The following is a 17,247-nucleotide window of genomic DNA, read 5'->3' on the forward strand; positions in this document are numbered from 1 at the left end:
CGGTGTAAAGCCTAAAGCGACTGTAAAAATGACAATTTAAATAACTTTATAGTTTTTCACAGAAGAAATAATGTAAATGCTTTTCTAAAATAAAAAGCTTTACATTTCTGCCTTTAAAGCCTCCAAAATTGGCCCCATTCAATTTCATTGTAAGTGCCTCACTGTAACCTCAATTTTTTCTTTTTTTAAAGAAAAGTTGAATTTTTTCTTTTATTCTTTTTTTTTTTTTGTGATCAACATTATGCCACAAATCCTGTTGATTGAGCTTAACTTATACTGAACCTGGAATTATCCTTTAAGGAGTTGTTTCTACCTGATCTAACCCTTAAGTGTTAGTTTTGTTGGTGTAACCTAATGTATTCAGGTTGATACAGTGATGTTAAATAATTTTTTTGTCTTGAATAAAACCAATCAATTTTGATGTTACCACATGAAGCACATTTTGTTGGTAAAAAAAAAAAAACCTGGGAATCCTGAAGCAAGTATCCAGCAAAATATCCTGTTGTCACGGTCATACAGTATATATTTAAGGCAAAAGATGAAGTTACATGATCAATTGTTGCTTTATTGCATTGTGCCTGTATATGGTGCGGAATTCATAAACAACCTTTGTGATGTTTCTTTCAGCTTGTTCACAGCCCTGCTAAATAGTGTCTAAGGTACAGTTTGTTTTCAAGGCTCTACATCCTAACAATATCTGTTACACACCCTTCTAATCTCCTGGAATAGGAAACCTGTCAAGCCAAAATAATGTTAAAACAAGTAGATGTTATCAGGATATAATATTTTATCAACTCACACAATAAATCATTGGCCAAAACATGCTGCTTACAGTTCATCTTGACTGGAGTAGTCATCTATCACTTTCTCTGTCTTTCTCTATCTCTCCCTCAATCACTCTCATCTCTGTCTCTGGACCAGTATACGTACCATATAAGCAATCAGCGATCTCCTAGTAAGTGCCGTCTGCCCCCATCTGCCTCAGACTGTTTTGCCATGTGTTCCCCACTGAGTCCATCATCATTAATATTGTCTTCACATGTGTGCTATCTAAGAACTCACTGGCACTAACTCACACCTGCTGTCTGTAGTGTTGGGTGATGCTTGGGCAGTGAGCGAGAGATGTAGTCATTGGGGACTGTGAGTTAACAGTAAGTGAACATGATCAATATGTGTAAATAAAATGTTATATGGAGAGATAAGGCATATACAACACCATGTGCAATATTTTACCCTTTACTTTAGGAGAAATTGTGTCCATTATGGCATTGTACCTGTAATTTGTTATGATTATAATTTTTGCATGCAAAATACACATAGGAAAACATTCTTGCTGAAAAGACTAGCTTTAACCAACATAAAATTCTAGGCAGGTTTTTGCTGGTTTGGTGCTTTCTTGCTGGTTAAGCTACTTAAGAACCCTGGTGGGCACCAGCATACAGAATCCAAAGCACAGTATACTGTATGCTGGTGACTGGCATTGGTGGTCTTTTCAACAGGGATACTAAAATTCACACTGTGTACAAAAATATAAATTATTCATGTTAGAATCTTGCTGGTTATTTAATAGGTGAATACATACAATTTCAAGTAAATTGTGTGATTTACATTTTTCGAAGTCAATGTAACCTTGCTTTGCTTGGTGTGTTTAAATAATCATTGCAAACCAATAATTTTTTTTCTCTTTGCCATTTTATTGCATTAATTCTTGTTACTATGAGTGTTAGAGAGGAACCGAAAACACAAAATATGCTGTTGAACAGCAATGCTGTTTTTCATTTAAAGATGGAAATTGTAGTGCTCACTTGGTACCCAAGTATACATATGTAAGAAAAATGCTGGTTATTGTTTAATCAGTAAATGCATACATTTTCAAGTAAACTCTGTGATTTGTAATCTTGCTTTGCTTGGTGTGTTTAAAGAAGGATTGCAGACCAATAAAAATAAAGTTTTTTCTGTGCCGTTTTAATGCATAAATTATGTTACTGTAAATGTTTGGGAGGATCCATCAAATTTCAGATCTGACTTGTTGAAAACATTTTTTTTTTTTTTTTTTTTCAGTGTTGATCTCAGTAATGCTCACTTTCATTTCACTTTGTGCTTCTAGACATATTCAATGCTATAACAATTTTACTGATTTGTAAAACAGAATCAAGGACTAACTGTGTGAATCTGATGTTCGGGTAGCAAAAGATGTAGAACAACATAATTTAACACTCTGAGCTTAATTAAGGCTGGTCCCACATATGGACAGACACATTTATCTCATCTCATGTGGTAAATTGTTCCAATCTTTGCTCAGCTTTGTGGGTTTTCACCTAATGATATTTATATGTTTGCTTTTGATAGCTTGAGAGCTCCAGCTGCTGTGTTGGATCATAGACGACATCTACAGCTTCAGCCCTCCAGGCCATGAGTAGTTTCAAAGGGCAGGATGTGGAAAAACAGGGCATCAGGCTGCCAAAAAAATGGGTTGATCACAATGAAAAAGTACGTTCATTCATCATATTCACTTTTGTGTGTTTTGTACATGTTATTATATGCATTAGGGGTGTAAATATTTGCTCTGGTATTGATTTGATTCGACTATGATTCGTAATTGAATAATGCAATTTATAAAATTTGCTTACTATTTAGTAAGATTCAGACATTTTTGCATCAGTTCAAGCATGTTTACCTTCTCCTGTGGCACAACTGACGCAACGTCAGCAGTGTTGGAGACCATCTCGGTTACTGTTGTAACCTCCGTTCCCTGATGGAAGGAACGAGATGTTGTGTCGATGTAGTGACACTAGGGGTCGCCCTTGGGAGCCCCAAACACCTCTAATCTTTGAGAAAATGCCACACGCGACAATCGCGGCAGCCCGGGCAAGCATGGCGGTCAGCTCTGCGTCGGCCTCAGACTGGGCGGGCAGACCCGAAGGTGGCAGCCCAGTCGAGTCCTCGGCACCCGACATCGCCAGTGCGCTCTCCGATGCTGCAATCGAGGACTCATCCTGCTCGCAATCCCCGAAAGAGATGTTAGGCTGGCCGTGAGGCGAGCTGGTCTCATCTTGGGACTCGACGGGGGCAGACGAGCATGCTGGGGAACGAGAGGTCCACGGGGAATTAACCGGCGAGACTGCACCCATTCAAATCCCCAAATCACCTCCAGAGCCAACCAGGCCGGCCTCGTACCCGTAGGTAGGAGGCGCAGCGCGGGGGGCAGCTGGAGTGGCTTTCCCTCGGAGGAAGGAAAGACGCGACCACAACATTGCCATGGTCATGTTCTCGCAATGAGAACACGAACCATCCACGAACGCTGCCTCAGTGTGAGCGTGGCCCAGACACGTGAGGCAGCGCCCGTGGCCGTCGGAGGTGGAGAGATAACGACCGCATCCAGGAATCACACAAAGACGGAAAGGCATCCTTAAAAAGACGCGTCTTTAAAAAGACATTCACGTCAATGTGTTGCTCTGATAGAGGAAAATATATTCTTTGCAGAAATATATACTCTCTCAGTAGTGCTGTCGAAGCACCCAGGGGCATAGTCTGCACTAAGCGTGCAGAAGGAGAGAAAGCCACTGAAATGCGCTGTATATCCAACAGCATACGCTTCTTTCTGAGGTGAATGGACTGGCAGTGGAATTCAGCCACTGACACACAACCACTCGGCTCCGAAGAAAAAATCTGAATGAGTGGTTGCGAGCCAGCTCCTTTTATACCCGTATGTCCGGGGGAGTGGCATGCAAATTCCACTTGCCAGTTGTCATTGGCCTTTCTCAAAGATTAGAGGTGTTTGGGGCTCGCAAGAGCAACCCCTAGTGTCACTACATCGACACAACGTCGAGTGAGTTACAGAAGGGGAACTGGGTTCTTCCCGTGTTGAATCCAGGAAGTAATTTTCTTCACATATTCATTGACAAGTGGGATTTGGAGGTTTCATTTTCCCCTCTAAGAGGAAAAAAAAGGACAAAAGAATGTTCAAATAAAATAGCTAATATTAACATCTTGTCTTCGTTACGAGGGAAAAGAGGCAACATTAATTACAGAGCTAAAAGGTAATTGTTGTCCAAAGGCAGCACAAAATATGATTTAAAAGACCTTTTCACTCTGAAAGGAATGATCATGATGCTGTCATCAGTGGCCAATTTCTGATTTCAATAGATAAAGAGGCAAACGTAACAACTTCTACAACAAATTTTAGAGATTCTCAAGGACTGGAATTCGTCATCAAGTAATGGTAGGAATACATAATAAAAAAAATATGTGTTAAGGACTATAGGTCATAACAGTTGCATAGCATTATTTCTGGTTAGTCTGATATATGGGTATGATTAGGGTTAAATAGGCTAGTTATATGGTGTGTTTGGAATTTTGACTCCCTGAAAAACTGTATTGCAAAAGGCTCTGGGCTGCATTTCCCAAAAGCATCGTAAGCTAAGGAGATCATAGAAACCACTGGTGCTAATGGTCTCTACGATCTTCTTTGGCTTACGATGCTTTTGGGAGATGCAGCCCTGGACTGATCTGGGCTCCGTTTCCCAATAACGATTGATCTTAGCGTTTAAGAGTGTTTTCTACTAGCAATTTTACGATTGTTCATTATTTTTTATGTGCGTTTCCCAAAACTGCACTTAACATGAACGCGCGAGGATGCGCTTTAAGTGGTAGGCTACTTAAGAGAGTTGCTGTCTATGTGCGAGGTTCTGAAATGTGTCCGTATAGTGCTGCTCCACTTGTAATTTACCTCTCTGGAAATGTTTATACACATTTAACCTAATTAATTACACAATTACATATTGTTTTGCAATAATTTTGCATTGAACGATCTATTTATTTTACACAATCAATGCTTCATTCATCAGGTGTGCATTTTTAATATTTCGTTTTCACAAACTGCTCTGTTGATCGAGATGAAAGTTTCCAGGATCAGTAAAGAGAGCAGAGTCCCTGTGTATGGTCCTGCCAATGACAAGCATTAATTGAATATAACGAGGTTCACCGGTATTGCGGAGCGCAAAATAAGGAGACGTGTGGAAGCTGCGCTTTAGGGACATTCACCAATCAAAGGGAGAACTGCTCTTTACTCCCAAAAGTGATAAGGGTAACAGCAATGATACACAACTGGTGTGGTACTACACCATGAATGGTGCGGGCGAGAGTGCCCTTGGGTGTCAAAGATGAAGAGGAGATGAGGATGAGGAGCCAATATACAGACGATTTTCACGTACAGCAGCAAGTTATTGATATTTTTCCTTCTCTCTTTGATGTATGTATAATGATATTAAATGATCATAAAGTTTAGCTATCGCAGAGTCTGCTTTAAATAAATAATTAAGGTATGCGGAGTACCAGATACTGTATATCTACAGTATATGCATTTAAATGTGCTTTGTTCGCCCATTGAAAAGCATTGTGCGTTGTGGCTCCCTCTGAAATTCCAAATGTCAAATATGTTAAAAGTACAAAAAATTACCAAGCCAATACCATGTTTATTGGACATGTTCCTTGGAGTAGTATCATATAAATACCATGATAGATTTTAAAAATACCAAGGTTTTACCATATTGTACCATCAATCTACCATGATACTGCCACAGCAGGCTTTTGAGAAAGGTAACTTTGATAAACATCATCTTGTGCTGTGTAATGTGAAAAGGTGTCAATATGTTTAGTCCATAGTTTCATTAATGCTACACAATATAATGTATATAGGCTTCTAAAGAAAATGTTCAGTGGGATGTATTTATTGTTCATGGGATATATTTAATTATGTGCTATTTTGTACTGTTTTTGTGTAAAAATGTGTACATACATTTTTTTTTTGGTGTGAGGGGGGTGGGGGGTTCATTTGTGCTTTTCTTAAAAGCTGACAAAAGTAATGTTTAGAAGATATACACATTTTAAATTTACACTCTTTCTCTTCTGGGAAAGCAGACCAAAAATATGGATTACTCAACCTAATCACTCATTTTGTCCAATATAATGTTTTCTAGTATGAGAATGTCATTCAGAACAAAGACTAAAACCTTTAAGCTTCACCAGAAACCTTAACACTATACTTACGTTGCATTTCAAGGTCTAGTATTTCCTTCATTGAAATGCAAATTTTTCAAATTACAGTTTTAAACCAAGAAGTTGAAAGATTCTGATGTTAATTGGCATTTCTGGCTGCTATTGTTTGTTTTTGTTCCATTGTCTCATTGTGTCATCTAACATTGTCTCTTTTATCTTCTTTTTCCATTCTTCTGTTCTGAAACGCATGCGATGTTAGATCCCCACAGACCGCACAATGGTTGTTGGGGGAGTGGTGGGAGGAGGAGACTCCTCTGATCCAGCAGGCGGTCCATTGAAGAAACGACGCCAGCGCTACGTGGAGAAGGACGGGAAGTGCAACGTCCACCATGGAAACGTGCGTGAAACCTACCGTTACCTAACGGACATCTTTACCACACTTGTGGACTTGAAGTGGCGTTTCAATCTTTTGGTGTTCACGCTTGTCTACACCACTACATGGGTGTTCTTTGGTCTCCTTTGGTGGCTCATCGCCTATGCGCGTGGAGACCTGGACCATGCTGACGACAATGACTGGACACCTTGCGTAAATAACCTCAATGGTTTTGTTTCAGCTTTCCTTTTCTCAATCGAAACTGAAACCACCATTGGATATGGGTACCGTGTCATTACAGACAAATGTCCTGAGGGTATCATCCTTCTTCTGGTGCAAGCCATCTTGGGCTCCATTGTCAATGCCTTCATGGTGGGCTGTATGTTTGTTAAGATCTCACAGCCAAAGAAACGTGCTGAAACGCTCATGTTCTCCAACACAGCTGTGATTTCAATGCGGGACAACAAACTGTGTTTGATGTTCCGTGTCGGTGACTTGCGTAACTCACACATTGTGGAGGCCTCCATTAGGGCCAAGCTGATACGCTCTAAGCAGACTAAGGAAGGAGAGTTCATCCCCCTAAACCAGACGGACATCAATGTAGGGTTCGACACAGGGGACGATCGCCTGTTCCTCGTGTCACCTCTGATCATTTGTCATGAGATCAATGAAAACAGCCCCTTCTGGGACATCTCTCAAGAGCAACTGGCACGAGAGGAGTTTGAAATAGTCGTCATCTTGGAGGGAATGGTGGAGGCCACAGGTGAGGGTAGATCAGGAAGAATGAGAGAGAAAGACCAGATTTGGCTGGTTAGTAGGGGTCAGTTAGCCTCTGCTGGTAGATGCCGTAACTAAACCATTATGCAGGTATAAAGTATCTTTCTCCATTCATAGCTATTCAAAAGTAGCTGATCTAAATATCCTTAAAATGCTGACGATAATGGAATTTTGGTCAAATACAAGCTATTTTCACGGTGTAAAAATGTACAAAATGCATCAAATGGTTGCTGATATACTGTACATAAATGAATATGACCTAAACTGCAAGCGTTAACAATTAGTTGTATTTAGACAAATGAATAAATCCTGTCATTCACTACAGAAACCGCACATTTCTCCACCATGTTGAAAGTTTACGACTCCTGTCATCTCGGCAACTCGGGTATCATCTAGAATTCTGAGTTCCCCACTTGAACTTCCGACTTTGCTGGGTCATTCATGTGCTCGGAACTCGTAATTACGATATTTCCGAGTCCACTTGAAGAGCACATAAGCTATATACTGATCCTGAGAGGGAAAATCCACCAATCAGAGAATCGCGAGCCCTGCTTCCATGACACATTGCGAAATAAGCAATCGAGTTGGTCTCGCTATACTCTCAAACTACTTATATATTTGTTTAATATTTTGCAGTATACTTTAAATATATTTGCTTCATCCAAATATGCATACTTCCTTACTAAATAGTATGACAAAAACAGTATGTCAATGGAGTAATTTGTCCGAAACCTCAGTATTCATAAAACTCTTAGAGAGAAATACCAGGATGACCTACTATTTCCGGCGAGATTTTGAAGTACGTGTTGACTGGACACTACAGTATACTATCCCATAATCCCTCGGAAGCTGAGGAGATGTCATGTTCAAAAGGCTTTATTTTAAAAAAAAAGGCAGAGAGCTGCGAGTCAGACTGCTCTTTTCAACTGTAAGTGCTATAAATACCAAGAAAGTTCTTCCTTGTTCTTAAGTGTGCTTGTTTATCAAAACCACAGTAGATCACTTCGCAGTTATTGTTATTGCATCATATACTGTGTTTGGGTCACTTGTCAATACCCACAATCCCGGATAAAGTACTACTTACCTGTATACCTAAAGAATGTACTGTTTTACTGGCCGAGAAGTGTGTTCTTTATCAAATAGTGTACATACTCTTAAAGTATTGTATTTTGGACATAGGGATTCATTCTATACTTAGAATAAACACATTTAAATCCATAGTTTCATATTTTCCATCTTTAATTTTATTACGTCATTTACAAGGCTTCATGGTACTGTAGTTCATACCATCTTTAAATGGTTAGTTCACCCAAAAATTAAAATTCTCTCATCATTTACTCACCCTCATGCCATCCCAGATGTGTATGACTTTCTTTCTTCAGCAGAACACATTTGAAGAAAAATTTTAAAATATCTCAGCTCAGTAGATGATGATCAGACATCTGAAGCTCTAAAAATCACAGACAGTCAGCATAAACATCATCAAAATGACTCCAGAGGTTAAATTAATGTCTTCTATAGCATAGTGATTGCTTTGGTGTGAAAAAGATAAATATTTAAGTACTTTTTAATTGAAAATCATCGCTTCCGGTCAGCAGAAGTATGTGCGTGTGACTTAATCATGTTGGCGTGTGACGTAATCATGTTGGCATGTTCACACAAGAACAGACACACGTGTGACACACCCAGAAGAAGTAGAGGGAACATTGTACAGAAGCTTTGTTGGATCTGTATTTGTATCTGTATGTTTTTCACAATGGTGCGTTTGTGTGCTTTTCCTGGATGTCTCAACCGAGAGAAAAATGTGAGATTACGGCCGTAACATGCCAACGCGAATACGCCACACAAAAGACCGCATGAACTCTGTGCTCTCGTGAATTTCCGCTGACTGGAAACGATGGGTTACAGTTAAAAAGTACTTGAATATTGACCTTTTCACACCAAAAGCGATCATGTCTCTTTAAAAGACATTAATTTAACAACTGGAGTCGTTTGGATGACGTTTATGCTGACTCTTTGTGATTTTTGGAGCTTCAAAGGTCTGATCACCATCCACTTGCATTTTAAGGACCTACTGAGCTAAGATATTTTTATTTTTTTCTTCAAATGTGTTCTGCTGAAGAAAGAAAGTCATACACATCTGGAATGGCATAAGGGTGATTTAATGATGAAAGAATTTTCATTTTTGGGTGAAAGTACACTTTAAGTACACAGTCTTGTAGATTTTCACATTTTTTGTTGCTTCAAATCAAAATTTGTAATGTTGTGATTCACCTCAGAACTGGTTTATGGCTAAGAATTATTTTATGAAGTACTTTGTGAATTCCCTATGGGAAAAAAATGAATGGGAAAAATATTTCCAGAACCAAGACGGCTGATAAAGTGTGTGGGCACTGTTGCACTCTATTGTCTTCCAGAGTAAATAGTCAGATGGCCTTTATGCCTCAGATGTTTAGGATTAAGAAAAAAAAAAAAAAAAAAAACCTGGCTGCAGAACTGAGTGCCCAAGAGCAAAGATTTCAAAATCGCATACCTCTGGGGGTTCCACTGCCATTTGAATGGAAATGCTAATATATAGCTTTCTCTGGGTATTATAGACCTTCTTTGGTTGAGTCCAGGGATTTTTTAGATGGGTGTTGCCTGCAAGTCAAACATGAAAAGTGACCAGATTTGCCAGCAGTTCCCCTGGTAGCAGTATTTTTACAGCAGGACTTGAGGTGGAATTTTCATGGGAATCACAAATTATATTGACAGTGAATTTATGTGATCAGTATAGACCTATATGGCTGCCAGTATTAAACAAAAAGATGGAGGACTCCAGAGATGGCTGTTAGTATGATTAGTACAACAGAACTTCCTTAGGGAAATTAGTAAGCAGAAGACAGTTGAGTGAACTCTAATGCAATTCATGATAAGATTTGCTCTCACACATACATTAAGACATACACACTCACAAACACACTGTGTCCTACCACGAATATAATGAATCATTGTCCAGGAGTGGGATGCATCGAGAAGCTTGATTCAACCCACAATGATCACTTGTTCAATGCTGTTTGCAGAATTCTACTTTATTTTGTCTCACATTTGAAGTTCCAGGACATCCCACTTTCATTCGGATGTAGGTTTAACCTCTATTATTAGACAAGAGGTCGGATATTAGTAAATGGATCAGTATCAGAAAATGAAACTATTCAGGTCAGTACTGTACCTCAAGGCCCAATTAAATTAGAAAGTTATCAAGAATAATTATTGATTTCCTAAATAAATTTCTCAGCTTAAAGTGATTTAATCAGGGGCGAAATCGGATAGGTGTGTGTGGGGGAACATTATGAAATGTACAAGTTTGGCTAAAGAATATTAATTTCATGAATATTAATTGGCTCATGAATATTAATAAAATACAACGACCAGCAGTCCTATCTGAGTTGCAGAAAGGCAGGTAGCCATAGTTGGATTTCTGTATACTGCTTGTGCACTCGTTAAGTACAATGTTGATGTAAATTCCTCTGGAATTGAGGAATTAGTAATGATTATGGGATTTTAAAACTGGTAGCTCAAGACCAATCATGGTAATGACATAAGGGAGGCACTGAACAGAGAGTGAACTCATATATACAGAGTCCAAGACTAATCACTATGATAATTGTTCTCATCAGAATTCTAATTTGAGCATTAACCTGAGCAATCAAAGAACATAACTCACTCTCTACTCACATACCCTTAAATGAAACCTTTTCAAATGATGGGGAATTAGCCCCAGGAAGACTAAGGCTGCATCCACAATAACGTGTGTGTGTTTTTAAACGCTTTCATTTCGCTACATTTACAACTCTCATCCATTCGATAACAGCGTTTTCCTCCACAAAAAATGGAGCATTTAGATGACATTGGAAAACTGAAAACAGTGATTTCAAACTTAGATTTGTGTGGATGTGGCAACACTAATGGAATATTTTTTAATTTAACTAATCACAACTTGAAAATGTCAGAACAGATGTGTTAAAGTCAATTACAAAGCATTAGCACAAAAGGGAAGCTTCCATTGCTGTTTCGGGGTAGTACACATTGATTATTCCATAATATAATTATATGCACTACCCACATAGTTTGATTGAACTAGTGTACACTATGAATCTCATGAATGTTGATGTGCTTGATGAATGATGTCCACAGAGTTTCTCTTATGTATCATATATATTCATTATGACAGCATAATTATGTATTCCACTCTGTGTGTGTTTGAAAGTGAGTTAAAGAGATACTTTTTGGAAGTGTGTTTTGTTGCTCTGTCTGTCAGTGGAGTAGTTGGTGCGGTTGTTCAAGGTTCACTTAAGCAGATGATGAAACTGCTTGTGTTCTATTTTCAGTTGATGTGCGCATAAATATTCAGCAGCTCTTGTGCGTGCATGTCTGGGTATTTCTCTGAAAATGTTCTCATCAATTCATTAAGCTTACAGTATATTCCCGTTGAAATATGGGTAGGATCATCACTACACTTCAAAGGTCAAAAGCACAATTAGACAATGACCTTTAGTGATTTTCAGAAGATAAAATGGAACATGTAATCCCTCAGCTCCTGTTGAAGATGTGGATTTTGTTGATGTCTTAATATTGTCAATACTGAATTGATCAAGTGTCTAAATAATTAGTTCACCCCGAAATGAAAAATCTTTCATCATTTCCTCAGCCTTTTAACTTGAAAACCAAATGACTTTTTCTTCCCTTAAAAACACAAAAGGAGATGCTAGGCAGAATGGTTACACTGCTCTTTTCCATAAAATGAAAATGAATGAGGGTGGGTGCAGTCGAGCACCAAAAATGGCTTAAGAAGACCAATAAAGCAAAAGAGTTGAAAGCACCCGTTCCCATTTACTTTGATTGTATGGAAAAGAACAGCAAAATATTCTTTAAAATATTCCCTTGCATATTATATGGAAGATAGAAAGTCAAATGGATTTGGAACAACGCAAGTAAATGATGACAGAATTGTCATTTTGGGGAAACTATTCCTGGAACTGTAACACTTAAAGCATTCTATCTTAGGTCCACACCACACTGTAATTTAGACACGTTTTCCGCTCATATATTCAAGCAGCTTTCTAATGCAAGACACTTAATAATTAACTTTCTAAAATGTTTTGCTCTTACTGAACTTATTTTGGATTTAATTTTCCAAAAGTAAATTTTCATATCATGCACACTAAAAAATACTATACTAGTACTAAAACTAGACTAGTAAGATTTACTTATTTTTTATTTTGCAAGTTTTTGGAAACAGTTTTCCTAAGTTAGTTATAATGGTATAAAATCTAAATGAACTTCGTGACAAAATATTGATTAAAGTGAGTGAGTACATTTTAATTAAATGTATCAGATAATACAGTAACTTTTACTCACAAATCTGATATATATGGTACTTGCAAACAGGGAGACCATGCAAGCGAACTGATTATTCACGCCCAGTGCATGCTGAGAACACCGGCTTCAAAAGGTTTAGTAAAATGTACTTATTTTATTTACATGTGAAATTTATTCAAATTAGTGAATAAATGATAAAAAGATTTTCTACTTAAGGACTGATACATAATGACGCATTATAAAGATAAACAATCCTAAATAATATTTACTTATAAAAAGAGCAGTCATGTTGAAATTGAGTACAAATGTAGAATTTACCTAATATTTTATTAAACTAACTTTTTCAAAGTAAATCTTTTCTGCTATATTTACTTCTCCACAATGTTTTTTTTTTTTTTTTTCAGTTGCGTGAACTATTTATGATTGTCCATACCAGTGTTAGAAATTATCTTTTTTTATTATGGACCAAATTTGCCCCCTGGAATTGATTTTCAGGGGCATTTTACCTCTAAGAGGGCATATTCTTTCTAACATATAAGATGCAGTGCGTTGTCCATCTATCTCAAATTCATCAGTTGAATCAATTTAAGTTTACCTGAAAGTGAGAATTCTGTCATCATTTATTCACTTTTCTCACGAGGGTAAGTGATTTTATGTTGAGCTATCCCTTTAATTAAAATGATCACTGCAGTATCTAAATGCCTAACCAGATAAGCTAGGGCATAATTGTATTATGAAATACAGTATGTGCAAAAGTTTTAGGCACTTGTGAAAAAGTTTTCATTTATCACTTAATGTCATACAAAGTCCAGTAAACATAAAAAAGCTAAATCAATATTCAGTGTGACCACCTTTGCCTTTAAAACAGCACTGATTCTCCAAGGTACACCTGGACACAGTTTTTCTTGGTTGTAGGCAGATAGGATATTCCAAGCTTCTTGGAGAATTCACCACAGTTCTTCTATCTATTTAAGCTGTCTCAATTGCTTCTGTCTCTTTATGTAATTTTAGATTGACACGATGTTCAGTGGGGGCTTTGTGGGGGCCATGACATCTGTTGCAGGGTTCCCTGTTCTTCTGTTCTAATCTTTTCTATTTGCAAAAGTAATGCTTGGGAGTCTAACATTTATATTTCCTATTGACACACTAAAGCTGAAGATATATAAATAACCATCTTAAGACAAATGGTTTTGTGAAACATCTTATGTGCCTAAGACTTTTGCACAGTACTGTATATCACATGAATGGAAAAAAAAAAGCATTTTTGTCAACACATTTTAAATATGTGGGGCATTTTTGTCGCTTTATGCCATGATTTACTGAAGCTGGTCTTTTTTATCTTCTGTGCTCTTCAGTCTCAAAAACATGGCCACTTTCCTCTACTTTTTCCCCCAGGAATGACATGTCAAGCCCGCAGCTCGTATCTCAACTCAGAGGTGCTCTGGGGAGAGCGCTTCACCCCTGTACTCTCATTGGAAGAGGGATTTTACGAGGTGGATTATGACACGTTCCACCACACCTACCCCACCCCAACTCCATCCTGCTCTGCAAGTGAGCTAGCAGAACTTGCAAATAAAGGGGAAGCTATCCCACTGCCTCCCATTTCACCCCCAGCAACCTTGGAAGAGCCCATACACCCAGAGGAGATGCCAGATGAAGAGAAACTGGAAGGAGAAGAAGAAGAAGAAGAAGCAGCAGAAGAGACTGTTAGCAATGGTGATGTGAACAGAATGGAATGTGGACAAGAATGACAGAGTCCCTGTGTTCTGTGATCAGCGATCTTATGCTGCCCCTGTGTGGCACATTGCAGCGTTATCCACGAAGCAAAATAACTTTCACCACATTACTGTTTGCTTCAGCCACAAACTGAAGTATCTTTAGGCCTATAGGTCTACATTTTGTCATAGACCCTTTACTGGTACTGTTATTAACAGCTGTTTTCAAATATAGTACAGAATCAGATATGATTAAATACAATTTTAGGTGTAAAAATACTTTAACCCTTGTGCGACCTTCGGGACATTTTTGTCTTTTTAATTTTGCCGAAGGTGTGTATTTTTTTGCGGAATTTTGATATTTCAACCTCAGTTCCTATAATACATCTATAATACACTGTGTACACAAAATAGTTACACTAAATGTTCCCATTGAAACCCATTAAAACTGCAATATTTGATCCCAGTGCCATTAAAGCATAAACTAGTGAATTCTATGATATTATGCTTTCATTCTGGCTTCAAAATTACAAATTTTTATATTTTCCACCAGATGGTGCAATTTTTCTCATGTTTATCCTACTTTCTGTGTGCTGTGTTATAGAGCACTGCAGGCCAAATGAATAAATGATGCAGCTAACATTTTGTGGGTGTGTTGGTATGGATGTCAGTGTGTGTTTTGTATGTGTGTATTGAGAAATCTGTGTGTGTGTGTGTGTGTGTGTGTGTGTGTTTGTTTTTTAGGTTACAAACTGGTAATTACAAGGGTATTATGCTATAAATGTGATTTATGAGGACATTTCTAGTGTCCCCATAATTCAGACTGCTAAAAAACATACTAAACGATGTTTTATTGAAAATGTAAATGTAACGTTTTTTGTGAGGGTTAGGTTTAGGGGTAGGGTTAGGGTTAGGGGATAGAATCTATTGTTTGTACAGTATAAAAATCATTATGTCTATGGAGAGTCCTCATAATGATAGCTGCACCAAGTGTGTGTGTGTGTGTGTGTGTGTGGTGTGTGTGTGTGTGTGTGTGTGTGTGTGTGTGTGTGTGTGTGTGTGTGTAATAAAACAGTGGCATTATATAAACAAACTGGCATTTAAAGGGTTAAAGTCCTGAAAATGAATTAATATTTGGTAGTTATGATCAGGACTGATGTTGTTTAAAAAATTAACTAATTGAAAGTGGAAAATAATACTAATATATAATATTATTATGGCTGTTTTTTTTTTACGTGGACATTTTTGTCCTCTAAGGACTCCTGAGTAACTTTTTTTAAATTGACGCACAAGGGTTAAGGGCTAGTTCACCCTAAAATGTTCTGTAAACATTTACTCACCCTTATGACTTTCCTCCATGGAGCACAAAAGGAGGTATTAAGAGCCATTCACACCGAAAATGGTTTGCGCCGTTTGCGCTGTTTTTCAGTTATACGCAGGGTTGGGGAGTAATGAATACATTTAACAGAATTACGTATTTAAAATACAAAATATAAGTAACTGTATCCTTAAATCCTTAAAACAAGATCAATTAGATTGATCTTGTTTTAGAAACAACACTGCATAATATATTTATGTTTTTCAGAGAATGTATTTTCAACATGTGTATTTTGTCTTACTGTACTGGCAGAGTTTTTACAGTCAAAACAAGTGAAAAAATCTACCAGTGCTGAAGAAGTAATCCAAAGTATTTAGAATACGTTACTGACCTTGAGTAATTTAATGGAATACATTACAAATAACATTTTACCACATATATTCTGTAATCTGTAGTGGAATATATTTCAAAAGTAACCCTCCCAACCCTGATTATACGTGAGCTTTGCAATGCATTTCCTGCTTTTACGGCGTCTCCTGCAGGAGCGCAGCATTTTTTAGACACTGTGTCAAGTTAAAAATGTTCATTTTTAAAAATGCATCTTGAGACCTGAGTTCTGTATTAGTTGCGCTTCATCTTGCTTTTGTTTGTGTGTGTGTGTGTGTGTGTGTGCAACAACGCATTTGTTCTGAACGACCCCTTTGTCAGAATATTAGGCACTGACAACCTCAGTCAGAGGCGCAAAAACCATATATGCAAGGTATGCAATGCGGCTCACTAAAGGGTTGTGCAATCGGCCTCCTCGACCCCTCCAACATCACCCCCCTGCCCCCCGCTCAATGCTTATAATGGATGACCCCCCCCCCCAAAATACACGGGGCACAAAATTACGTTTTACATACCCGCTCGGAAATGTGTAGTTGCGCCCCTGTCACTATTCACTTCCATTGTATGGAAGAAAGAGCAACGCAAACATTCAAGAATTCTCCTCTTGTGTTCCATGGAAGAAAGTCATACAAGTTTGGAACAACACAAGGCTGAGTAAATGACAACAGAATTTTCATTTTTGGGTGAACTATTTATTTTAAACCTCAGCTTGAATTTAAATGTAATGTCTGTAATTAGGCTAAGTAACATGTATATATTTGCAGCTTTGTACTGTGCTTGCTTAACACACAATACTGATCTTACATCATTGCTTATGAGGTGTATAGGTGTATTTATACATTCAGTTTATAAGTATTAAGAGTTTATGCCTAAAAGGTGCTTACAGCTACACAACAGCATTGTCTAGCTTTGAAAAAAAAAAAAGTTTTTTTATTAAAGAAAGGCATTTCATTCCCTATCATGGGCATATTGATTATGCATAGAATAAGCATACATTTGCACATCATATATAAAACTCAGCAGAGTTGGAGTCAAGACCAGACCCTTTTACGGCCCAGACCAACACATGTCCAAGGACAAGGACGTCCATTCAATTGAATTTTGAGAGAATGCTGAACCATAGAATTCTTGTGAATTCTGTGTAATGGTTAAGATACTGTGCTGACCTGTTCCTGGCGTAATTTTCAATCTTAGTAAAGAGTGGTCATGTCTGAGACGATAAGCCAGATCCAGACCAAAGGTATGTTTAGGTGACCATAAGATCAAGGCTTGAACTTAGGTGAAATACACACTTGTGCACATCTATAGATCAGCAGTGC

At 37.9% G+C, this 17,247-nt stretch overlaps 1 protein-coding gene across 3 annotated transcripts in view; it reads left to right on the forward strand.

Moving 5' to 3' along the window:
• Positions 1 to 14,964, forward strand: part of LOC127453473 (G protein-activated inward rectifier potassium channel 2-like) — a 37,884-nt gene extending 22,920 nt beyond the window's left edge. For 2 of the 3 annotated variants that reach the window (XM_051719861.1, XM_051719860.1), the window contains 3 exons: positions 2,350 to 2,490; positions 6,257 to 7,133; positions 13,904 to 14,964. In XM_051719861.1, coding sequence (XP_051575821.1) covers positions 2,413 to 2,490; positions 6,257 to 7,133; positions 13,904 to 14,259 — 1,311 coding nt within the window. In that variant the 5' untranslated portion in view covers positions 2,350 to 2,412 and the 3' untranslated portion in view covers positions 14,260 to 14,964. Of the gene's footprint in view, positions 1 to 2,349; positions 2,491 to 6,256; positions 7,134 to 13,863 lie in introns of all 3 variants that reach the window. The other variant, XM_051719862.1, reaches the window with a different exon arrangement.
• Positions 14,965 to 17,247: the final 2,283 nt, after the last annotated feature.

This window comes from Myxocyprinus asiaticus, chromosome 15 (assembly GCF_019703515.2).
Source record: "Myxocyprinus asiaticus isolate MX2 ecotype Aquarium Trade chromosome 15, UBuf_Myxa_2, whole genome shotgun sequence".
Lineage (NCBI taxonomy): Eukaryota > Metazoa > Chordata > Actinopteri > Cypriniformes > Catostomidae > Myxocyprinus > Myxocyprinus asiaticus.